The 26,621-nt window shown below is 33.3% G+C and overlaps 1 protein-coding gene and 2 pseudogenes across 3 annotated transcripts in view; 1 reads left to right on the top strand and 2 right to left on the bottom strand.

Annotated features, from left to right (window-relative positions):
* Nucleotides 1-5,482: 5,482 nt before the first annotated feature.
* LOC147385883 (thaumatin-like protein 1b) lies at nt 5,483-7,260 on the bottom strand (annotated as a pseudogene). Its single transcript, XR_015172134.1, has 2 exons — nt 7,097-7,260; nt 5,483-6,182 (listed from the first exon to the last, which is right to left on the bottom strand). The product of XR_015172134.1 is annotated as a thaumatin-like protein 1b (transcript).
* Nucleotides 7,261-10,446: 3,186 nt separating this feature from the next.
* Nucleotides 10,447-21,253, bottom strand: LOC147385882 (thaumatin-like protein 1b; annotated as a pseudogene).
* Nucleotides 16,221-26,621, top strand: part of LOC147385878 (protein fluG-like) — a 40,879-nt gene continuing 30,478 nt past the window's right edge. For both annotated transcript variants that reach the window (XM_086423879.1, XM_086423878.1), the window contains exons 1-13: nt 16,221-16,435; nt 16,750-17,001; nt 19,435-19,503; nt 19,646-19,760; nt 19,862-19,967; nt 20,444-20,600; nt 20,698-20,793; nt 22,545-22,593; nt 23,529-23,794; nt 24,985-25,157; nt 25,710-25,830; nt 25,917-25,969; nt 26,054-26,183. In XM_086423879.1, the coding sequence (XP_086280005.1) occupies nt 16,271-16,435; nt 16,750-17,001; nt 19,435-19,503; nt 19,646-19,760; nt 19,862-19,967; nt 20,444-20,600; nt 20,698-20,793; nt 22,545-22,593; nt 23,529-23,794; nt 24,985-25,157; nt 25,710-25,830; nt 25,917-25,969; nt 26,054-26,183 (1,752 nt within the window). In that variant the 5' untranslated portion in view covers nt 16,221-16,270. The remainder of the gene's footprint in view (nt 16,436-16,749; nt 17,002-19,434; nt 19,504-19,645; nt 19,761-19,861; nt 19,968-20,443; nt 20,601-20,697; nt 20,794-22,544; nt 22,594-23,528; nt 23,795-24,984; nt 25,158-25,709; nt 25,831-25,916; nt 25,970-26,053; nt 26,184-26,621) is intronic.

The raw sequence follows: 26,621 nt of genomic DNA, 5'->3' as shown, positions 1-26,621 counted from the left end.
AGTCTTTAATCTATTTAAATGAGAACAATGGAGAAATAAGATTTTAATTGCAAGAAGAAGTAGATTGGAGCTTGGACAGGGGCGGATTTAGTGTGGGGGCAATGGGGGCACTTGCCCCCATAAGAATTTTCAAACCTTCTGTGGAGTAATGAGCTATTGTGAAAGATAATAATGGCAAATAAAAAAAATCTATTGCTGTTGCCCTCGTAATTTGTTTTACACTCTTAGTTGCCCCCACAAAAAAGTTTTTATTGTTATGTTGCTCCCACACAAAACAATTACAATTTTTGTTGCCCTCAAAAAAATTTCTACTTTTACGTTGCCCCCACATGAGTAAAATCCTTGCTCCGCCCTTGAGCTTAGAGTGTTTGCTTTGATAGAGAAGAAATTAGGAGTGTTGGATTGTTGATGTGCTAGTCCATTTAAGCAAAACAACCCTTAGTATGGCTTAAGATCTTACCAAGTTAGTAAGGAAAATGTTTCTCTTTTCTAATTTTTTTACCAATCGATTTTTTATTTTGGGGACATGTATAGGATTTTCTATTTCGGAAATGGCCTAAGTAGAAATGAATTTTTTGACGTGATCCATAACTATTTGAGTGTCTACATAACACTTATTTATTGGAATTAAAACACATAGAGTTGTGTGCATGATTGTTTAGTAGCTTGTGAGTTTTGACCTCAAATCAAATCTTACTACATAAAACACCGATTGTATTATAAAGAAATTGGACTCTGTTCTGGATGGAAGTGGATTGTTTGTAATGAGCTTTTCTTATAGTGCTTTATCTATAGTTGAAATATGATCATATTAAGAAAAAAAAACACAGAGCTCTAGTATGAAAGTCTTAGATCTGATTTGTATAATATATAAAAAACCCGAAAAAATGTGTTATTTGCATAATCTAACACATGGAAAATGGGTGGTCATTGAACCACCGATGTTCAATCAATTTTCAATCATGTATTTTTTTTTTTGTATCTAGTTGACGTGGTACTCTTCTAACCATAAAAAAAATGCTACAAGAAAAGCTCACTACAAAGGATCTGTTCTTGTTCTGGATTCTAACTCTTTTTGTAATTTCAGAAAGAGTTGTACTGGAGTGACATTGACATCGTTTCATACATTAGTGTGCATAGAACCATAAATGCTTCTCACTTGTATATCGATGAAAAGCATCTATGGTTCTGCACACACATCCATGATAACAATGTCAAATGATGTCAATTTCAATGTTACTTCAAAAATTAATTAACTTGATTTTGGAGATGTAGGATAACATTTATCACATGTGACTTTTGAACTCGATTTTAGATTTTTTATTTTTGAATATATTAATTTTATATGTTAAGATGAGGGCATATTTGGAATCTAAATGTTGAAATTATTGATTTTTCAATTCAGCCTTCTCTCGTTATAATAGTAAAGATGATGATGATAATTGTACAATCCCCACCATTTGGTCAAATATTGATGTTGTCCAATATGCCTAGGTCATGGCAGGTAGACTAATCTACATAGGCTAATTTAGTTACACATCTTGGGTGGTTGAAAAGGGATTGCTGGTATATGGTTTTGGAAAAAATATTATTTAAGATTGCTTTGTGTGACTTTGGACCTGATTTTATTTGTTTTTGGTACATGATTTTAAAATATTTTTAAATAAATAAATGTTTATTTATTAATTCTATAAAAATATGTATTATTTTATTTGAATTATAGTTTTGTTATTTTATTATATTTTCTCCATCTTCCACTTCTTTTATTGAATTATCAAACTTCAAATCCTAGCTAAAACTTCATTTATTTATTTTTTGATCCCTAAACTAAAATTCTATTATAGTCAAGTTATCATTATTTTTACCATTAAGTGATGTTGATCAATTGTAAAATTAATAGAGACTAAAAAATTTCTATATTACTTAGTCTTGAATATTTTGAATTGTATCAAAACTTTAGTAATATTGTTATCTGACCTATAATAACTAAATTGAATCGAGGCACAAACTCAGACGTTCTTTTTAAAGCGTTTCGAACCTTTCCAAAATTTCATAAATGCAAGTAGAACAATGACACGACGCTTTAAGGATACAACTGTCCAATATCAATTAGATCTTCTACTATATATTTCATCTTATATAGGAATCCAAATTCACACCCAAAATCTTTACAAAATAAAAAAAAATAAAAAAAAATAGATATTTAATTTAAGAAAATAGAATAGAAAAATAAACTTGAGCATAGAAGAATATTACTAGAAAAAGAAAGAAAGAATAAAAAGATCTGCTTTCCCTTGGGGATTATGTTTGAATATATACAAAATAGAAGCTTAAATGGCTAATATGTTTTTAATACTTTAATTAGTATAATTTAAATGGTAAAAATTAATTAATTACATGTATTATTAGTACAAAATGTAATTTGTAATAAAAAGATAAGTAATTAATGAAACACCTCACCTCACCACATTTGACTCAGCTCGACGTGTGTGTGTCATTGATTTAACTTAGTGTAGAATATCCCCGTTAGGCCCAATCTAAAATGTAATTCGTAAGAAAAAATAAGTAACTAATCAAACACACCACACCACACCACGTCAACCTGACTCGGCTTAGTGTGTGTCATATATTTAACTCGGTGCACAATTTTCCCTCTTTGCCCAACCAAAAGCTGTATTCTTGTCCTTGAAAGGAGAACATCACCCTTGTCTTTCATGAAGGACGTAGGAAAAAATATGGAGAGCCTTACATTAGTAATCACTATCACAGATTCTAATAGTACACATTGTTACTGTCACATTCTCTCTCTAACGGTGCTCACTATGCTATACCACTAATAAAAATTAGAGGAGAACAAATTACTAAAATTAATAAATTATAAAAATTATTTATATTTATTTATTTTATATTAAAATATCTCTACAAATAAGTCTCAAACATAAATCCTTTTTACCATTCTATTTTGGAAAAATTACTTAATGCACCTACATTTCTTTCAAAAAGGACCACCACAAATTTCTATCGTAATTTAATAATTTATATAATAAATTTTTTCTTTTTTAATACTCTTAACCCCTCTACCATCAATAATTCAAATTATCAATATTTGACAATTCAAATCATTTCAATCTACCTTTGCTTCAATCGTCTAGATTGATAGTTTAAAATCAACATCATCAACGATTGTAAATCCTAAATCTCGATGTTTGAACATGAATTATCAGGATCAATGATGCAAATTGACGAGATTAGTCTTGTTATAATCTTTGATCTCGATGTTTCAACATGAATTATTAAAGTCCACGATTTTAGTTTTGTGATTTCATGAGATTGGCATTACGAAATATTCATATTTCTCTATTTAAGGAAATAACAAATTAATATCGACTGTCGTGGAGCGTAACTTACGAGCTGATCCGTTAGCCGTAGTTTTTTGAATCTTAACTTGGAGGTTTCTATCGGGAGAAGATTGAGATGTACCGTATCAACATCTTTTTAATATACAAACAGTTGATATTCATCGATATTAATATCATAAAATTCGAGGACCAGCTTTCAAATTTTTTTTTAATAATTATTATATTTGAAATAAATTTTAATGATGCAAGATTATTTTTGAACCTCAGATCTATTGCATCAAAACTCCCACAAAAGAAATTCAACGATTCATGTTTCAACTACATACACGACCAACTCCTGATCCAGAGAGACAGAGAGAGAGAGAGAGAGAGAGAGAGAGAGAGAGAGAGAGAGAGAGAGAGAGAGAGAGAGAGATGGAGAAGTATGCGGAGCTGAGAGAAGCAGTGGAGAAGGTGGAGCTGGTGGACGCCCATGCGCACAATATCATCTCCCTCGACTCCACCTTCCCTTTCTTAAGATGCTTCTCTGAAGCAGAAGGCGAGGCCTTAGCCTACGCACCCCACACTCTTTCTTTCAAGGTAAACTTCAATCTTTCTATCGTGCGCTTGTTCACCAGTCACCGTTGGATTGAATGGCATCAACGGTGTGTGTCATTAATTTAACTCGGTGCACAGTTTTCCCTCTTTGCCCAACCAAAAGCTGTATTCTTGTCCTTAAAAGGAGAACATCACCCTTGTCTTTCATGAATGCGTGGGACAAGGACGTAGGAAAAAATATAGAGAGACTTACATAAGTAATCACTATCACAGATTCTAATAGTACACATTGTCACTGTCACATTCTCTCTCTAACGGTACTCAATATGCTACACCACTAGTAAAAATTAAAGGGGAACAAATTACTAAAATTAATAAATTATAAAAATTATTTATTTTATATTAAAATATCTCTAACAATAAGTCTCACACATAAATTCTTTTTACCATCCTATTTTGAGAAAATTACTTAGTGCACCTACATTTCTTTATAAAGACGATCAAAATTTTTTATCCTCATTTAATAGTTCATCTAGTAAACTTTTTTCTTTTTTAATACTCCTATCCCCTTTAACATCAATAATTCAAATTGTTAATATTTGACAATTAAAATTATTTCGATTTACCTTTGCTCCAATTGTCGAGATTGGTAGTTTAAAACCGCCACATGATCAATGATTGTAAATCCTCAATCTCAAGGTTTGAAAATGAATTATTAGTATCAATGATGCAAATTGTCAAGATTGGCCTTTTTATAATCTTTGATCTCGATGTTTTAGCATGAATTATTAAGATCAATGATTTTAGTTTTGTTGTTTTATGAGATTGGCATTATGAAATAATGATTTTACTAATTGGAGAGTTAAAATATCAACTCAGGGTTCATTTATATGATCATAATGATCATCACATCCATCACCATCATTAATTGAATGCCATTGAGATGTACCGTAGCATCATCTTCTTAATATACAAAACGTTGATATTCATCGAAATAAATTCACATAATTCGAGGACGAGCTTTCAAAATTTTATTTAATAATTATTATATTTGAAATAAATTTTAATGATGCAAGATTATTTTTGAACCTCAGATCTATTGCATCAAAACTCCCACAAAAGAAATTCAACGATTCATGTTTCAACTACATACACGACCAACTCCTGATCGAGAGAGACAGAGAGAGAGAGAGAGATGGAGAAGTATGCGGAGCTGAGAGAAGCAGTGGAGAAGGTGGAGCTGGAAATTAGTGTTTTTTCGGTATAACTCAAAACACACTTCGATAAAAATCTGATTTTTTTTCCCATCTCTTATTGGAATTTTATGAATTACAGAGAAGTTTGAGAGAGATTGCAGAACCGTATGGTTGTGAGAAATCCTTGGATGGGGTTGAAACACATCGCAGATCCTCGGGATTACAATCGATTAGTTCAAAGTGCTTTGGAGCTGCTAAGATCTCTACCTTACTTATAATAGGAGCAATACACAACCATAAATGCATCATCCTCTTATTAAGAACTTATGTAAAGTAAAAGTGATTCTCCATCTGCTTACAGATACACATTTACTTATTTATATTATTTAATTTATTTTTCTTCATGTGTTTAAGGGCAGAAGGTGATCAAGTAGTTGGCCCCACCAGAACATGTAAATGTGCTTGATTTATCATCATAAGCATAGCTAGCTATAAGCCTGAGGACACGCATTCTTGAAGATCATCGAATAATTCGTTGGTGGACAAGTCTCGGGGCTATTGTTCGGTCCGGTACAACAATACTTTGGATCTTTAAACGCCTCACAAGCACTCTTACAAGCTATTGTACTCCCACTGGATCCCTTCACACTCAACTCAGGTGGGCAAACTGAGTTCACATTAGCGGCACAACTCGTGGATTTGCAATCCGACCCACCTTGTGGGGTCACTGAAACCGGTAAATTGTAACCATCGACGAGGCTAACATCATAGAAATCTTGGCCAGCATTGGCTGCTAGAGTTAGTTCCACTAATGTGGTTGGTGGTGCCCCTCCGGCTCCATTGCATTGAATTTGACCCGAACCGCAATCACCAGTGGGGCATGTGAATTTGCCAGAGGAGTCTGTGGAGCAAAGGGTCCGAGCCCAGAATCGGCCCGTCCATGGTGCTGGGACATCTAATGAAGATGATGAACCCGGTACAAGTTCAAACCCGGTTGAAGATAATTGGGCTGCGCCTCCACCAGTCAATGTGCCTGGCCACACTTTGTCTGGGCAGTTGTTTTTAAATGTAAATGTAGCTCCGAATGCACCTGCAAGCCAATATGAACAAAAATTCTTCGTTAAAACATTAATCTTCAATGACTGGTGGCAATGACCCCACTGATATTCAGTGGATCTTAATTTGTAGCGCTTTAAGGTTCATGACCAAAGTATTTTACAAAATAAGATATAAAACCCGGGAAGCGTTCGGAGGCCCTAAAGAGAGCCAAACAGTGTGGGCTGATGTTTTTTGGGAGGATGATCTCTATGGTGAAGAGATCGTCCTCATAAAAAATCAGCTCATTCCGAAACCTCTAACCCTAGTTTACGTTAAAGAACCGTGGACCGTCCATTTTTTGTAAACCATTTTTGATGGGATTAGAAATTTAGAAACTGGCTGATTTTTTGTGAGGATGATCTCCTCATCATAGAGATCATCCTCACAAAAAATCAGCCCGTTCTGAAACTTGTAACTGATCATACATTGAACCCCCCTTTTTCTTTTGTGTGGGGGGATCAAGGCTTTGAAAATGGTGCTCTCTCAATTGTATAAAAACACTACATGATACTACAAGAAAAACGTGCTACGGAGGAGCTCCTCGCCTATAATACATAAGTCGATCGTTAGAGAATATATATATATATTGTGTTAGATGTTTTGAATTAAAGTCCCCATGAATATTATTCCCCAAACATCCAACTTGGGGTTGCAAGGGCATGGAGTTCTCCCTATTAATGGGTTCAACGGTCCTACGGATTCAAGGACACAATGAAACTCTAACAGGGATATTTAATAGAAGACCAAATATGACATTAGCTTAGCCAACAACATTAATATAATGTTTCCTTGATTATTTTAACACATATTTCACTAGATCTTTCTATGGATCTGACCTCAAAATATCATTTGTATCATATATTTGTACATTTATAATAATCATAAAAAAATACAAAGATAACAAACCTGAGGCCATGATGGCAAAGAGAAGGACGACCAGTTTTTTTGTTTCCATCACCAAGTGCTTAGCAGCCTAACCCCACCTTTTTTTTTTTTTTCTACTTCTTTACCAAAGCTTCTATACGAATGAAGAAAAGGGTGAGGATTGGAGTGCATATATATATATATATATATATATAGATGTAAATGAGTGTTTATTACTGGTGGAAAAATGAGTGTCTATTAATAGAGGAAAAATATTCAGGATAAGATGAAATATCACGGGTCCAAATTTTCCCTGATTTAATCAATACACCTACTTTCGTTGGTAAACTCAAACCCAATCGATACGCATCTAAAGATGAATGCTAATATCCAATAACTCATTGCGACGTGAGTATTTTTCAACCCTTTTTTTTTTTCAATAATACTACTCTTTATTTTGTTTTTCAGTGAAAAAGACAAAGACATGTTAGTTTTTTACACAATAAATACATTTATTATGTTGGTATTAATTGTCAAAGCATTTCGTAAAAAAAAAAAGATATTTAATTCAAAATACTTAAATGTTCGTAGTATTTATTATGTAAACAAACATGTATTGTGTAAAAGACCAATACACCCTTGTCTTTTTTAGTAAAAGACAAAATAAAAAGGGGTATTATTGGGAAAAAAGTATTGGACAATGCTAACATCCCTATGAAGCATTGGACCTTAGCATTCCCCACATCTAAATGATAGATGGCTGTGATCATCCGATAATAAAAATGTTGGTGAAGTAGTATGTTTCATTATTTTAAAGGACATACGTTGGCTATCTGCTCGTTTAATAGTCTCACATTCTTACTTGTTTAACTGCATATTTAGACTTTTTGGTAGTTGTAAAATGGTATAGAGTAGCCCTTTTTACAACAAAATTCCATTAGTCAATTGTAAACTTGAACGAAGGTATGAAAAATTAGAAATGAATTGTAAAAATCACGTTTCACGATTTTAAAAATCATCCTAGATTGATAGGAATTAGATGAGTTATCTCAATATCATTCATGAATGAAATGAGATGCCATCACCAAAATCATCCTCTTCATCTTGTTGATTCACGTATCTAACTCTTTTTTAAAAGTGATGACTTGTCCCTTAACCTTAATCTTGCATGTCTTATTGCATACTACCGATAAATAATCATCATCATCAATGTCATCACATCATCACCATCCAAGAAGTTGTAGATGACTGATTTTGAAAAGCAAAATCAAATGCTTTTAGATCATTTTTTTATTGTCTATAGGAGAAGATTGAGGTGATCAAACATAGGAATGTGTCAAATATTGACCAAAAGGTGAAAGGCGTTGTATGTCATATTAAAGAGATGATTTCTTCAAAACTTTAAAAGGGCATTTAAAGTATGTTTGAATAATGTTTCAATAAATTTCTTGAGGAGAATACTTGATTATATAGACCTCAAAAAACAAAGGAAAATGAGCAGTTTATTTGAGTTATACATTACGAGCATTTCCTAGTTTGGCAAGGTGCTCGGGTGCCTCATCTAGGGCGGAATCATAGATAAGAGTGAATCCCATTAAAGAGAGTTGATTTCTCAACACGAAACAATAAAGACACAACTTCTTGCAAAAATCTAGGGATTGATAAATATAGATTCTAAGTCAAATAAGTGATCACTTCGCTTCTAAACGAAACTAAAAGAAAGAGTAGGTGTAGACGAAGGGCCTAATCAAAGAGAACATTGATTAGGGCCGGCTCCGAAAGCCTTTGGTACTTAAGCTATTGGTTATGAAATAGCTACCTAAGCAACCTATACTAAGTGACCTAAGCTACAGAAAGAACTCACTTTATTATGCATCACACTGCACGGCTCGCTTTACGAGACTCCGTCTAGATAGATAGTTTCGGGAGAGAGTCAAGTATAGGTAACTAGACGACAAGCTACTAAGCGTTAGATCTTTCTTCATAAAAATATGCTATTAGACAACTCTGCCGAAGCTAATTGAAAGCGCTGCGGAAGCGGTTGAAGGACGGGACTGATCCCGCAGCTTTGCAACCTAAGCTCTCTTGCAGACCCTCGCTTAGGTTGCGGAAAGAAAGTACTACCTGAACCTTCGCTCGCTCGGAGATGTTTTCTATTTGCGTTGCGCCCCACCAAATCAAGTTCTATTTGGGTGGGTGAAGGAAGAGATATGAACTGATTAACTTATTTTATTTACCTTAAGACCTTAGGACTGGAAGGAAGGATAGATTGATTTAATTACAACGCTTTTTTAAAGGTAACTTAGGTCGAACAGACTGACTCAATCGCACACGGACAACCTCACTTTATGTATGACCTCTAACCGTCTCACTTCAGCGTCTGCTCACTCCGACTTTAGCAAAGTGTATGTATGTCACTACTAATGGAAGCACTTGAAATTGGCTCTCATATTACATTGATCCTTTGCTCACGATCCAAAGGAATCTGTTTATTCCCTTTCTCTCGTTCCTGTACTAGGCAGCATCCAAGCAGGAACTACTGAACCCCGAGAGACAATTCATTGGATGCGATGTATATCCATCAACAAGAGAAGCAGAATTTGACCTTGGTGAACCAAGCTGACCACAAGAAAGGGGGAGGGGGGGTGGGGGCAACTGAGTCAACTCCTTCATCTCCCATCTCAGGTCCATCTATTCCAACCGCTCCCCTGAAGGCGAAATAATGATTGGAATTCCTATTCTGATGCCAAAGACGAGTACCTAGATTCCCTTGAATCCCCATCTCTTGCTCCTAGGGTGAGTATTGAATGCTTGAAGGCATTCTGCTCGGTTGAATGCGATGCAATGGAATCTCTGGAATGAGAGCAAATGACCTTCCTCAAAGGAGTTGCTATTGGGTCAAGTGAGGGATAAGAACAACTGACAGGCCCATGTGACCAAGGACAAATCTGTGACACATGTGCCTCATGCTCTGGGAAAGGGTCAAGAATTAGCTAGCACCCAACAGGGAGTGTCTAGGGGTGGAAGGAATCTATAATTACAAAGAAGATCTCTATGATCATAGAAATTAAAGAGATATGATACAAGAAAACCGCCAAATTAAGACAACTGGGGAGAGATCCTTATATTTAGAAGGGAAAAGGTAAGTAGAAAGGATTAGAGAATATTGTGATTCGATGTTCTCTTTAGCTTAAATTCCAATCAACTTTATCATCGGAGGCCCTTTTGGCAAGTATCATATTGATTCAGTGTTCTCAAAGTATACATGAGTAAGGTGTAAGAAATCATCATTACCATCCATTTTTCTTCTGGGATACCTTTGGGTCTGTATTAAAAATAAAAAAAGAGTTCCTTATGTTCTTGAAAATAGGAACAATACACAACTATTCCATAAATGCATCATCCTCTTATTAAGAACTTACGTAAAGTAAAAGTGATTCTCCATCTGCTTACAGATACACATTTATTTATTTATCTAATTTAATTTATTTTTCTTCATGTGTTTAAGGGCAGAAGGTGATCAAGTAGTTGGCCCCACCAGAACATGTAAATGTGCTTGTTTTATCATCATAAGCATAGCTATAAGTCTGAGGACACGCATTCTTGAAGATCATCGAATAATTCGATGGTGGACAAGTCGTGGGGCTATCAAACGATCCGGTACAACAATACTTTGGATCTTTAAACGCCTCACAAGCACTACTCTTACAAGCTATTGTACTCCCACTGGGCCCCTTCACACTCAACTCAGGTGGGCAAACTGAGTTCACATCAGCGGCACAACTCGTGGATTTGCAACCCAGCCCACCTTGTGGGGTCATTGAAACTGGTAAATTGTAACCATCGATGAGGCTAACATCATAGAAATATTGGCTAGCATTGGCTGCTATTAGTTCCACTAATGTGGTTGGTGGTGCCCCTCCGGCTCCATTGCATTGAATATGACCCGATCTGCAATCACCAGTGGGGTATGTGAATTTGCCGGAGGAGTCTGTGGAGCAAAGGGTCCGAGCCCAGAATCGCCCGTCCATGGTGGTGGGACATCTAATGAAGATGATGCACCCGGTACAAGTTCAAACCCGGTTGAAGATAATTGGGCTGCGCCTCCACCAGCCAATGTGCCTGGCCACACTTTGTGCGGGCAGTTGTTTTTAAATGTAAATGTAGCTCCGAATGCACCTGCAAGCCAACATGAACAAAAATTCTTCGTCAAAACGTTAATCATCAATGATTGTTGGCCTTGACCCCACTGATATTGAGTGGATCTTAATTTGTAGCGCTTTACGGTTTATGACTTAAGTATTTTACAAAATAAGATATAAAACCCGGGAAACATTCGGAGGCCGTAAAGAGAGTCAAACATTTTTCAAAATAGGGGTTACAAGTTTCAGAATGGGCTGATTTTTTTTTTTTTTTTTTTTTTTTGAGGATGATCTCTGTGGTGAAGAGATCATCCTCCACATAGATCATCCTCATCAAAAGTGATTTTTGACAACTAAAAACATGAAATTATTCTCTTCAATAAGAAGAATAAGTTTCTAAATGGTCCCGCCTCAAATAAATTGTGGGACCTACTTAAATCATAACTCGAATAGACCCACTCGGTCACAAAAATCTAGAAAAAACCAGATTTTTTCTAACAGAATTTTTACCATTTAAAATATATCTAAGAACATACGTTAATCTTGATTTATTTTCAAGGTCTATTGAGAGACCACAATGGGTCCCTTCAACTTCTCAAGAATCCTAAAGAGTAAAAAATAAAAAGAACTATTTTAAAATCTATTTAAATAAGAACAATGAATAAATATGATAATATTTTCCTTAAATCCGTACTTTAATCTGATGCAAAATTCACCCAAAAAAATTAGAAATAATTTTTTTTGGAAGAGGATTAATGATCATAAATTAATTGTGATTTTTTAGAGTCTCTAATCTATTTGAATGAGACCAATGGAGAAATAAGATTTTAATAGCAAGAAGAAGAAGTAGATTGGAGCTTGGAGTGTTTGCTTTGATAGAGAAGAAACTTAGAGGAGCGTTGGATTGTTGATGTGCTAGTCCATTTGAGCAAAACAACCCTTAGTAAGGCTTAAGAACTTATTGAGTTAGTAAGGAAAATGTTTCTCTTTTCTAATTTTTTTACCAACGGATTTTTTATTTTGGGGACATAGATAGGATTTTCTATTTTAGAAATGGCCTAAGCAGAAATGAATTTTTTGACATGATTCATAACTATTTGAGTGTCTACATAACACTTTTTTATTGGAATTAAAACACATAGAATTGCGTACACGATTGTTTAGTAGCTTATGAGTTTTAACCTTGAATCAAATCTTACTATGTAGACACCGTTTGTATTATAAAGAAATTGGACTCTATTCTGGATGGGAGCAGATTGTCTGTAATGAGATTTTCTTGTAGTGCTTTATCTATAGTAGAAATATGATCATATTAAGAAAAAAAATAAAAACACAGAACTCTAGTATGAAAGTCTTAGATCTTATTTATATAATAAAAAAAACCCGAAAAAATGTGTTATTTGCATAATCTAACACATGGAAAATGGGTGGTCATTGAACCACCGATGTTCAACCAATTTTCAACCATGTATTTTTTTGTATCTAGTTGACGTGGTACTCTTCTAACCATAAAAAAATGCTACAAGAAAAGCTCACTACAAAAGGATCTATTCTTGTTCTGGATTCTAACTCTTTTTGTAATTTCAGAAAGAGTTGTACTGGAGTGACAGTGACATTGACATAGTTTCATACATTAGTGTGCATAGAACCACAAATGCTTCTCACTTGTATATCGATGAAAAACATCTATGGTTCTGTACACACATCCACGATGACAATGTCAAATGATGTCAATTTCAATATTACTTCAACATTTTCCTTTCAAAAATTAATTAACTTGATTTTGGAGATGTATGATAGCATTTACCACATGTGACTTTTCAACTCGGTTTTAGATATTTTGTTTCGACTAAAATAAATTTGAATATATTAATTTTAGGGAAAATTATCAAAAAAAATCTAATAAAATAATTATTTCACAAAAAGAACTGAATATTGCAAATTACCAAAATGATAATAAACCGGCCTTTGAATAGTCGATTTTTTTTTCTCTCTCTTGATTATATTTTTTTAAAAATCGAATTTAAAAAAAAATGGCCATTGAATAGCCTGTTTTCTTTCTCTCTCTTGATTATTTAAAAAAAAAATGAATTAAAAAAAAACATTGAATAACTGATTTTTTTTCTCTCTCTCCTCTTTCTCTTTATGAAATAAATACATAAAAAAACCTTTGAAAAAATAAAAGAGAAAAAAAATTAAAGGACTTACAACGTGCAAATGATAGATAGCTTAATTCTTTCGAAATTGGCCTATAAAGTCCCTTTTAGATAATTAGGATTTTTTAAATTAAAACATCCAATAAACAACTATGCCATGATGTAATAATAGAGAAAAATCAAAATGAAAAGGCGTAAAAATAGAAAGAACTTACAGTTTATTAAAGAAGAAGAGAGGAGAAGCAAAGCTATTCAAAAAATCAAGAAAAAGAAAGAGGAGAGAGAGAAAACAATCAACTATTCAATGTCTTTTTAAAAATTCATTTTTTTTTAAATAATAAAAAGAGAGAAAGAGGAGAGATAAAAACCTGGCCATTCAATGGCCGTTTTTTTTTTTTTTTTAATTTCGATTTTAAAAAAAATCAAGAGAGAGAAAAAATCGACTATTGAATGGTCGATTTATTATCGTTATGGTAATTTGCAATAAATTCAGTTCTTTTTGAGAAATAATTATTTTATTAGAGTTTTTATTTATTTATAATTTTCTCTTAATTTTATATGTTAAGATGAGGGCATTTTTTAAATCTAAATGTTGGAATTATTAAACTCGGCCTTATCTTGTTATGATAGTAAAGAAGATGATGATAATTGAAGAATCCCCACCATTTGGTCAAATATTGATGTTGTCCAATATGCCTAGGTCATGGCAGGTAGACTAATCGACATAGGCTAATTTAGTTACACATCTAAGGTGGTTGAATAGGGATTGTTAGTATACGATTTTGAAAAAATTATTATTTAAGATTGCTTTGTGTGACTTTGGACCTGATTTTATTTGTTTTTGGTACATGATTTTAAAATATTTTTCAATAAATAAATGTTTATTTATTAATTCTATAAAAATATGTATTATTTTATTTGAATTATAGTTTTGTTATTTTATTATATTTTCTCCATCTTCCACTTCTTTTATTGAATTATCAAACTTCAAATCCGAGCTAAAACTTTATTTATTTATTTTTTGATCCCTAAACTAAAATTCTATTATAGTCAAGTTATCATTATTTTTACCATTAAGTGATGTTGATCAATTATAAATTAACAGAGACTAAAAAATTTCTTTATTACCTAACCTTGAATCTATTGAATTGTATCAAAACTTTAGTAATATTGTTATTTGACCTGTAATAACTGAATTGAATCGGGGCACAAACTTAGTTGTTCTCTTTAAGGTATTTCAAGCCTTTGCAAAATTTTAGAAATGCAAGCAGAACAATGACACGATGCTCTAAGGATACAACTGTCCAATATCAATTAGATCTTCTTCTATATATTGCATCTTAGACAGGCATCCAAATACACACTCAAAATCTTTACAAAATAAAATAAAATAAAAAACAGATATTTAATTTAAGAAATTAGAACAAGAAAATAAACTTGAGCATAAAAGAATATCACTCGAAAAAGAAAGAAAGAATATAAAGATCTGCTTTCCCTTAAGGATTATGTTTGAATATATAGAAAATAGAAACTTAAATGGCTAATATGTTTTTAATACTTTAATTAGTATAATTTAATGGTAAAAATTCATTAATTAAATAATAATTAATTATTACAAAATGTAATTCGTAATAAAAAGATTAGTAATTAATGAAAGACACCTCACCTCATCTCATATGACTCGGTTCGACTCGCGTGTATCATTGATTTAACTAGGTGTAGAATTTCCCCGTTCGGCCCAATCTAAAATGTAATTCGTAAGAAAAAATAAGTAACTAATCAAACACACCACACCACGTCAACCTGACTCGGCTTAGTGTGTGTCATATATTTAACTCGGTGCACAATTTTCCCTCTTTGCCCAACCAAAAGCTGTATTCTTGTCCTTGAAAGGAGAACATCACCCTTGTCTTTCATGAAGGACGTAGGAAAAAATATGGAGAGCCTTACATTAGTAATCACTATCACAGATTCTAATAGTACACATTGTTACTGTCACATTCTCTCTCTAACGGTGCTCACTATGCTATACCACTAATAAAAATTAGAGGAGAACAAATTACTAAAATTAATAAATTATAAAAATTATTTATATTTATTTATTTTATATTAAAATATCTCTACAAATAAGTCTCAAACATAATCCTTTTTACCATTCTATTTTGGAAAAATTACTTAATGCACCTACATTTCTTTCAAAAAAGACCATCAAAAAATTTCTATCGTAATTTAATAATTTATATAATAAATTTTTTCTTTTTTAATACTCTTAACCCCTCTACCATCAATAATTCAAATTATCAATATTTGACAATTCAAATCATTTCGATCTACCTTTGCTTCAATCGTCTAGATTGATAGTTTAAAATCAACATTATCAATGATTGTAAATCCTAAATCTCGATGTTTGAACATGAATTATCAGGATCAATGATGCAAATTGACGAGATTAGTCTTGTTATAATCTTTGATCTCGATGTTTCAACATGAATTATTAAAATCCACGATTTTAGTTTTGTGATTTCATGAGATTGGCATTACGAAATATTCATATTTCTCTATTTAAGGAAATAACAAATTAATATCGACTGTCGTGGAGCGTAACTTACGAGCTGATCCGTTAGCCGTAGTTTTTTGAATCTTAACTTGGAGGTTTCTATCGGGAGAAGATTGAGATGTACCGTATCAACATCTTTTTAATATACAAACCGTTGATATTCATCGATATTAATATCATAAAATTCGAGGACCAGCTTTCAAATTTTTTTTTAATAATTATTATATTTGAAATAAATTTTAATGATGCAAGATTATTTTTGAACCTCAGATCTATTGCATCAAAACTCCCACAAAAGAAATTCAACGATTCATGTTTCAACTACATACACGACCAACTCCTGATCCAGAGAGACAGAGAGATGGAGAAGTATGCGGAGCTGAGAGAAGCAGTGGAGAAGGTGGAGCTGGTGGACGCCCATGCGCACAATATCATCTCCCTCGACTCCACCTTCCCTTTCTTAAGATGCTTCTCTGAAGCAGAAGGCGAGGCCTTAGCCTACGCACCCCACACTCTTTCTTTCAAGGTAAACTTCAATCTTTCTATCGTGCGCTTGTTCACCAGTCACCGTTGGATTGAATGGCATCAACGGTGTAAAACATGAGTTTGACTAGTAGTCAAACGAGTTGAACTTGCACGACACCTCTGAGTCACCGAATCGGGCAATCCCCTATTGTTTTCTCGTTAAACTTTTCAATCCTTACCTTGGAATTTTTTTTTAAAATTTTTTTTTGAACTTTTGATTTTGATCAAGAAATTAGTGTTTTTTCGGTATAACTCAATCACACCGATAAAGATCTGATTTTTTTCCCTCTCTTTTTGAAATTTTATGAATTACAGAGAAGTTTGAGAGAGATTGCAGAACTGTATGGTTGTGAGAAATCCTTGGATGGGGTTGAAACACATCGCCGATCCTCGGGATTACAATCGATTAGTTCAAAGTGCTTTGGAGCTGCTAAGATCTCTACCTTACTTATTGATGATGGAATTGAGTTCGACAAAATGCATGATCTCGATTGGCACAAGAGCTTTGCACCTGTTGTTGGTAGAGTGTTGCGAATTGAACGTCTGGCTGAGAAGATTCTTGATAACGTGAGACATTTTTTGATTTTTCGAATATTTTTTGCTCTTCTTTACATGAATTTTTTCTTCTTTCCGATGTTTTTTTTTCTCTATAAATGTTCTCTGCTTGGAGATATATTTTTGTTATCTAAAATATTAAATAAGGGAATTTTGAAGATAACATTAGAAAAGTATATATATAATTTTAGAAAAGTGACAAATGTGATTTTAGGTACCGTGGGATTGTGATTTTATTGATTTTTGATGAAAATTACTCTCATACTATTAAGCTTAGATGTAAAGGTGGGGTCTTTTGTGGGATTCCAAAATTTGATGTTGGACCACTTCTACTCAGCCTTTTCTCATTGTAATAATAAAGATGAGAGAAGGTGGAGACGTGGAGTAGAGACTTGTTGACTCCAGGGGCCGAGCCAGGATTTTGCTCATGTGGGGGCAACCAAGAGTAGGAAAAAATTTGTGGGGACGGCTAAGAGTGAAAAAAAAAATAGTTGTGGGGGCAACTAAGAATGAATTTTTTGTTTTTTTTATGTGGGGGCAACAGTGACAGATTTTTTTATCTGTTGCTAAAATCTGTCCTAACAAGTCACTAATCCATAGACTTTGAAAATTCTTGTGGGAGCAAGCGCCCCCACTGTCAATCTGCCCTGGTTGACACCAAAGTTTTAAATTTTAAAAGTGCCCCACAATCCATTTAAACTTACTAATAATTGGGGTCTTTTCTTTCAAAAATGAAAAAAGTTACAAATGCACCACTCCTATAACTGGGTAGTTACTTACGTTAAAAGAGTTGTGCTGGAATGACGTCAAGATTGGACCTCATATCACACATCTTGATGTGAAAGCGGATAAGAACCATAGATGCTTTTTCACTCATTTCTTGAGGAAAAGAATCTATAGTTCCCAAACACTTTCACGTCAAGATGTGCTATGTGAGGTCCAATCTTGAGGTCACTTCAGCATTATTCATGTTAAAATTACAAAAATATCCTTTACATCTCCTCTATTATAGTGGGACCTCTAATGCAAATTCAAAATCGGCTTAGTTAATATTTTAGATTACAATACTGCTCTTGGAATACATAAAATGATAAACTTTGATATAAAACTAGATAATCTATTTAAAATTTCTAAAATAATTATTTAAATGATAATTTAATTTTATGTAAGTCCTAATTTTATGTAATATATATTACAGAGAGAGAGATTTTGTTTATTTTCTTAAATTTGGCTATGTTCATGCTTTATATTTTAATGTTGTGTACCTATATATTTGCAATCTGCATTTTTTCATGTGTGAGGCATATGCCTTAAGATGCTTCTCAAGGCAAGGCTCATTAAACAAATCACAAGGCACAAGGAAGATATGTAAAAACAACTGAGGTTTACATCATTTAGCCAATGCTTGTGCCTCACTTTTCATTATTTTTCTTTTGTTTCTTTGTTACTGTTGGCAAGGTTTAAAATCTCGTCTTGAGGCAATGTTTCGGCTGAGAGAAAATCAAGACTCTCAATGGTATGTCTTGGAATATCCTGAGACATACCAAAACATTCCGAGAAAACCCAAAACATTCAACCTATAAAAAAAAAATAATCCAAAACATTCAATGTTTAGGAGTCAATGTTTTGTTCTGATCTTGGTTGAAATCGAAATGTCTGGAATGAAACATTCTGAAATGAAAACTTCGAAACCTGATTGTTGGCACACAAAATAATGGGAGCATTTAGAAATAAATTGAAATAGAAAATAATTATTTTCTGTGGAGATATAAATCATACAAGGCAAACAAGGATAAAATAAATAAATAAATAATGGAGCTTAAATGTTTCTTTCTGATTATGCCATTTCTATATTAAGATATAGAAGTTAAGATTAGTTCGAGTATGTACAATGTCAACTATAGATCCTGTGTTAGGAATGATCTCATTATAAATTATTAATGCAAATCACAGTTTGTTCTCAACAAAATAAAGAGAAAAGTACAGAAAATTTAAGAAGGAAACTATGCAAAGGAAGAAATAGAGTCCTGAAATAGAAAGTTTCCAAAAATAGTAAAAATTTTACTGAAATAAAATTTTCAAAGCATAGTAAAAATCCTAATTTGACTCGAACTTTGATATTAATCTTAAAATACTTAATAGTACCTTCCTAAACAATTTAGGACACAAAACATCTTAAAATTGACCTAAAAACAGGAGCTTACTAAAGATGGTAAATTTCAGATTCAAACTAAAATAACAGATTTCAGGCTACTGCATCAGTTATTTTTGCTATTTCTTGGCGGGGGATCCCGATGATAAATTGAGTTTTAATGTTTATGTAGCCTCTTTGTTCGCTATAATACCTTGAATAAGTTAATGGAGAGAGCTTCTTCATTTAATTTAATTTAATTTTTTTTTTTTTTTAAAGATTAGAGCTGTATCCATACATTTTCTTTTTTTCAGGGGATACCATGTGGATCAAAATGGACAGTGGATATGTTCACCGAAATCTTCAAGGAAAAGTTGAAGTCATATCCTTTCATATTTATGTTTTCCAAATCTTATCTTTTATTGGTAAATTGTAAAAGGTAAGGCTTTTATGAAGAAGATAATCTTTTGTTGGTAAAAGATGTCAGTCCTTCATTTGGTTAGTTTCCTTAGCACCTTTGTTACAGTTGTTGATAAATGTGTTGCCTTGAAGAGCATAGCTGCATACCGAAGTGGTCTAGAAATCAATCCACTTGTTACTAAGAAAGATGCTGAGGAAGGACTTACTGAAGTCTTAAGTTGTAAGTATGAGCTGTATGCATTTAATATAAACTATAATCAAATACATTGCTAGAACTCTTTCATGTCCAGCAGAAGATGATACTTTTGTCACTTCTTGCAGTTGGGAAGCCTTTTCGGATCAAGAATAAAAGCTTCATTGACTATATCTTTATGTGTAGTTTGAACTTTGCTTTGTGCTTTGACTTACCGATACAAATACACACAGGGTAATACATGAGTCTTCACTTCTTCACACTTACCAAACTAATGCATCCTAACACACATATTTGTCTGGGCCCTTATTTATTTTGCAAGGAATATGGTTGACACTTGTAGAGATATGCATTTAATTCTATCATTTCCTTATTCAATTTAGTTAAGCTTGTTTTATGCAAGATGTCTTTTATTTTCTTAGTGGTTACAAAAATACTTCGTGTAGTTTCACTTATTTTGTAAAATAGAGCGATCCTTACATACAAGGCTTCTCTTCTTTAGAGGTTCCTTCTTTGGCTAGAGAGTCCCCCATAAATTTAACATGAGTATGCATTTGATCATAGAACTACAAGATTCTCTGCTATATTCCTAGTACTTTCATTAGTTTTCATTTATCTTTCTTCTTTTTTACCTCTTTTTTTTTTCAATAAATCTTTTATAATTTTATATAAATAAATACTAAACTTCCTTTAAAAAAAATTGGTATCAGTTTTGGGGATAGAGATTTGGATTTGAGGCTGAGTAATCCCCTTCATCTGCGAGCCCTTCTTGAAGACAAGAGATATTCTAAATGTTGTATTGTGCTTCTGCATGCATCCTATCCTTTTTCTAAGGAAGCATCATATCTAGCCTCTGTTTACCCTCAGGTATGTTATTTTGTATTTTGAATATGGCCTTTTGGACTTTTATTCAAGTCAAAACCTACAAGTTCCTTCACAGATTTAGTAATGCTTTCACAATCAGGTTTACCTTGATTTCGGATTGGCTGTGCCAAAGCTTAGTGTCCATGGGATGATAACTTGTGTCAAAGAACTTTTAGAGTTAGCTCCAATAAAGAAGGTGAACACTTGACCTTTCCTTAATATTTTAGGTCAAGAGTGCATTGTATTTATGTTATTTTTGATGCATCTATCTTGTTGAAAAGATTTTCATGCTTGTTTGATTATTTCTGTTGTACATGATCTCTAAACTTCTATGTTGACCAATTATAATAATGTTTCTATTATTGATTTTTTAAGTGGAGGGAGATTGTATTACAGATGTAGTCTCTTATTTATTAATTATGTCTCACTCTTTTTGAGATGCTATTATTCTTTTGTATCTGGTATTTTATAGTGAGTCTAACCCTGCAATACAATTGCATTTACTGCTCCAAAAAATATTTGCACCAAGTGCTAATGATGTCTTTCTTGTACTATTTTCCATTTATTGTAAGGAGTTGATAATTTTTATACATAGTTAATGTATCTTCAACAAGGTTAAGAATGACCTATCCAGAAAAAAAAAAAAATACTATGTTAACCCCGGGTTTTGAAGTGCAGTCAATGACTGTCAAGCTATATTCCAATGATATAGTGTTCGTTTGGGCAAATTACAAGTCAGACAGGGGACACACGCAAAAAAAAAAAGAATGAAAAACTAGTTTGGGGAGGAATCTGGAATAGGAAAGTGCCTATATTGTTGATATAAAAGAAGTCCATCAAGTAGTAGTTGCAACAATGACACACTGAAAATCCTCAAAGAGAACATTCATGAGAGAAATTCTAAGCGGAGGTATTAGTGATGTATCATCCGACATTGGATTTGCTTGGCCGGCTTAGAGGATGGAGAAGCTGAGGTGACAATGAAGATGTTGAATTTGAATTCTTGCTTGTCCTGTTACTTTGACTGAGGCTCATGGTGACTATCAGATGTGAGAAAGACAGAGAGAGACAGGAGAAGACCACCTCATGTAATATCATCTCTTGATTATTAGACTTTGAATAGGAGATTTTGGTGGTGTTTTGGCTGTGAAGTAGTGATCTTAAGGTCAGGCTCAAGAAAATTTCTCCGCAACTGTTTTCTAGTGCATCCTAAAATCTCAAGCAGTGTGGCTGTAGATGACCTGTTAGTTTGGGGTTCAGATTTTGTCTCTGTTTGCAGATAAATCTCAAGGTCTTCTAATGTTTACCATGATCAATGAAAAGATGACTATCATGAAAATGGGTACAGTTTTATAAGCCCAATTAGCACAAAAAATGACCAGTATGCCCCATGAATAGGATAAAGACATTCATGGACAGGATATTTTCTGCATCTCTTATACATTCACCAAAGTGAACCTATATCAAAGTTTAAAATCTCATCTCGAAACATTCTCTCTATCTGGAGAATATCAAAGCTGTCTCTGAGACAATCCCGAAACATTCAATGTTTCATTTCAATCTCGGCTGAGACATTTTGAGATTGTACAAAACTTTAAATCAATGCCTATGATCATTTTTTTGATTGAGACAATTCCTTGCATTGTATCTGATCTGAAATCCGTACTTTATTTTCAATTTGTGATGATGATTCAAACCTATACTTGGTTGAAAGTTGAGGTTTGTATTTGTGGGAGTAGTGATGCTAAATCCAAATTACCTCTTTCTTCAAATCTCTGTTCGGAATGTGAATCTACTTTTAGCAGCCAAATAACTTGGCCACGTGGATGAATTCTCTCTTAACACAAGCTTCATACCTCCTCACTATGAATTTTTTATTTATTTTTACTTTTATTGTTTCTATTTACTATTTTGCCATAACCGTTAACCTTAGCTTATTTTTTGCAGGTGATGTTCAGTACTGATGGCTATGCATTTCCTGAAACTTTCTACTTAGGTATGTTTAAATTGTTTATTATCCAAAAGACATTCTAGCATAATTCAGTGTTGAAATTAATGCGCATTCATGGGAAAGCATTGCATTGAAAGCCTAATTTATGGTTTTTCATATTCAAAAATATCTGATGCCAGTTTTTAAATGTACAGGGCAATAAAATTGATATGCAAATTGAAGTTGTCAATTATCTAAGTTGGCCGTGATTGTCAATACCATTTCCTGCTTTTGTAACTTGCCTTCACCCACTAAGTGACAACTACTAATCATTAATGATCCACTTGCCTTCAAAAACTAAATAAATACTTGATACATAAATTAAAATATGATCTAACATTTTGTGTCATAGGGAGAGTAAACCCAAGTCACATGATGCAATGACAGAAAAGAAGCAACATTTCTGGCACCCTTGAGCAACCCTTTACGGTTCATGTATACAGTAGTATGGGTAGTACATGCCATAGACCTGTACTTAACTTCAGGATTGTACTAGCAATGTTCTGTGTTGCACACCTTCATCATTCATGGATCTTTTCAAATATATTGTATCCAATGTCTAATATTGGTTATTAGGGTTTGTGACGTAGTCAGCTCAAGTGGTAGTGTACCAATCCATCTAAAGAGTATCAATCTACTTATCTTGCAGTGTACAACATCATGTCATTATGACTATTCATTAAATATTTTTAAATCAACCTTGCATATTTATGTTTTTCTTCAGTTCCCTTTCCACTTCATACCTGGGAAGTAAGTTTTGGTCATTTACCATTTATATGTTATTTGTATGCAGAGGTTAGTTTGTCTCTTGCTCAAAATTCGTACCGCTAACATGGATTCTCTTCCCTTCTCTCAATCTATTGAATGTTATATATTCTTGTTTGCTGGGTCACATGAACTATTATATCTAGTTATTTATTGTCTTTTGGTTGATTCTATAGGTGCAAAGAAAGCTCGCGAAGTTATATTTTCTGTTCTATGTAATTCTTGTGATGATGGTGATCTTACAATTCCTGAAGCTGTTGAAGCGGCTGAAGACATTTTAAAGCAAAATGCAGCTCGACTTTATAAGATTAGTAGGATTATATCTACTTCCAAGAATTCTATACCTCACAACCCTGTAACAATAGAGAATAATGTTGCACAACAGGATATTGTATTTGTTCGCATTATTTGGGTTGATGCTTCTGGACAACACAGATGTCGTGTGAGTTCTTTGCTCTTCATATATATGTTTGCCCCAACCACTTACTATATCATTATGTTTTTTTTTCATCACCATTTTTCTCCAAGAGAAGTTTTGGAATATGTTAATTAGTTGAAACACATGAAAAATGAATTTAGTTGAAAAACAAATAAGTGCTTGGACAAGATCCTCCTTAAGAATGAAAATAATAATAGATATTAACTCTCTTCATTGTTGTCTACGCCACTTTCATACACCTATCACTTTTCTTTCTTCTTCTTCTTTCCCTCTTCTTATTTGTATTTGCATGGGAATTCATAGGCATATTCACACGTCTTGTTTGTCTAGAGATGAAACTCTTGTGTGTTAAAGTCATAACCATATTCCATGCACCTTAGTGATGGCTACAACATTCACCATAGGTGTAGCTATTTATTCTTTCTTCTTGTTCTAGATTATTGTCAGTTAATACATAATACAATACAAAAAATAGAAAAAGAGATTTGGTGATGCACACTTTTATAAAAGACATGGCCAGAGGAAAATAGGATTGCCTTCATGATTTGTGTAGTGAAACTCCAAATAGTTGGAATAAAGCTCTGATGGTGATGATGCCATTCCTGTTTTTAGCTAGAGAAATATTTATTGTATGTGATGACTTGAGGTGGAGGGAAGGAGAGACAAAACCAGTAAATGATGTCTGCATAAATCTTGTATGAAACACATGCCCAAGGCCAGGAATATACTTGGTTTGTTGGTGTATAACTTTTTTTTTTTTAGGGTTTTAAGAAATATTATCATTGGTGAAAGATGCCAACTCACTTGTTAATGTTAAAGATAAGTTTCAGTTGCATAACACTATCTTGGGCTTGGTTATTGTCTCATGTCAATGATTTAAGTGCAAAGTCCAACGAATTATATATTTCTTGATGTGTTATTTATTATTACAATTTCTTCATGCATTGTCATGCTTTTCTATAGCACTGCATTTAAATTTATGCTTACCGTCCTGATAATTTTTTTGTCACATTGTAAGAATAAAGATGTCAAATTACTACATTTTTTGTAGTATTATCAACATAAATAATGCCTCAACTGAATATACCGTCTGATGTAGAGTGGAATGGTGAAATAGGCTTCGTGTTTCAAACCCCAATATTTGGGATAGGACGTAACATGATTATGGTTCAATTAACAACTTATCGTATCAGGTAGTCCCAGTAAAGCGGTTTTATGATGTTGTCAAGAAGAATGGCGTAGGTTTAACGTTTGCATCTATGGGAATGAGTTCAAGTTGTGATGGACCAGCTGATGGGACTAATCTAACTGGTGTGGGTGAGATCAGATTGATGCCTGATTTGTCAACAAAGTGGAGACTTCCATGGTAATACAAATTATGTTCTTTCACCTATCAGTGGCATTTCTGGCCTTAGACACTTATTTTCTCATGCTTGTTGCGACTATTTACATGTTGGACATGCATCTGCTCAAATAGCGAAACAAAATTATTTTCTCTTGCTTCTATCTTTTTTCTTTACTTTTTTTTATGTATGAAATGTATGTATTCTTTGTTGACAAACCATTTACCTTAAAAGACCGATCTGATGGGGAAGGCGTAATTATGAATATAAGAGGGCCACGGTCAAGACTGACCCAAATATTGACCTTGGACTATTGAATGTTTCAGGAATGTTTTGGATTCTATCGGAATTTATCAAAATATTTTGGACAATATGGTCTTTATTTTTCTAATAACCGAACATTGTATCAAAATGATATTTTGAACCTTGATCCTTTGTACACATTAACTGCAACTGTTTGATCCATCAAATTTATGTTTCTATATGTCAATATGATTTACATTTGAATATGCTATACTGATGTAGATGTATATATATTTGTTATTTATATCAATTCCTTACTTTTGCCCCAACAGGGCACCCCGGGAAGAAATGGTTTTGGCTGACATGCAACTGAAACCTGGTGAAGCTTGGGAATATTGTCCCAGAGAAGCCTTACGAAGGGTTTCAAAAGTCTTGAAGGATGAATTTAACTTGGTAATTCAGAAATCAGAATTCAGATATTCCGAGTCCAGTGCTTGGAGCCATCTTCCTTATTTGTTTAAAAATACTTTTATGTGCAGGAAATGGATGCAGGATTTGAAAATGAATTTTATCTTTTGAGGAATGTGTTAAGGTATGTTATGCGATGTTTTCTTTTGTCTTACATTGCTTATACCTCTCATCTGCATCATCATAATCATAAGACGAGCTTCTCCAGGGAAGGGAAAGAAGAATGGGTACCATTTGATTCCACCCCCTACTGCTCCACTTCATCCTTTGATGCTGCGTCCCTTTTACTACAAGAGGTTAACTCGGCTCTCCAATCCATGACTATTTCTGTGGAACAGGTACAGAGGATCCATTGAAAATTAGATGATGTTTTCATATTGTGGGCTATGGAAGCATTTTCACTATTGTATTTGAGTGTGACATGTACAATCTATATATCCATCTATTTCCAGTATTTCATAAATCCTTCCATTTTACACTGTATTTCTATAATGAAGCATACACTTTATTTCTTTGGTAGAAACTTTTTTATTATTATTTTTATATTTATAACCACTTACAAAGTTGGCACCTTCAGGCTGAGAAAAGAAAATGTTATTATTTTCTTCAACTTTAAGATATTGCCTCTAGCCATCACTTCTTGAGTCATTAGAGTAGAATTGAAATCCTACTCATTTTGCAATTTTAGAGCATGAAAAGAAAAGTGTACCCACAACCCAGAATGTAAAGGGAATTTCAGTAGCTTTTTATTGCTTTTATGTGGTTCACATATGATC

The sequence above is a fragment of the Akebia trifoliata genome, chromosome 14 (genome assembly GCF_017979445.1).
Source record: "Akebia trifoliata isolate Shusen 1 chromosome 14, ASM1797944v1, whole genome shotgun sequence".
Taxonomy (NCBI): domain Eukaryota; kingdom Viridiplantae; phylum Streptophyta; class Magnoliopsida; order Ranunculales; family Lardizabalaceae; genus Akebia; species Akebia trifoliata.
This window is presented reverse-complemented; position numbering and strand designations above follow the sequence as displayed.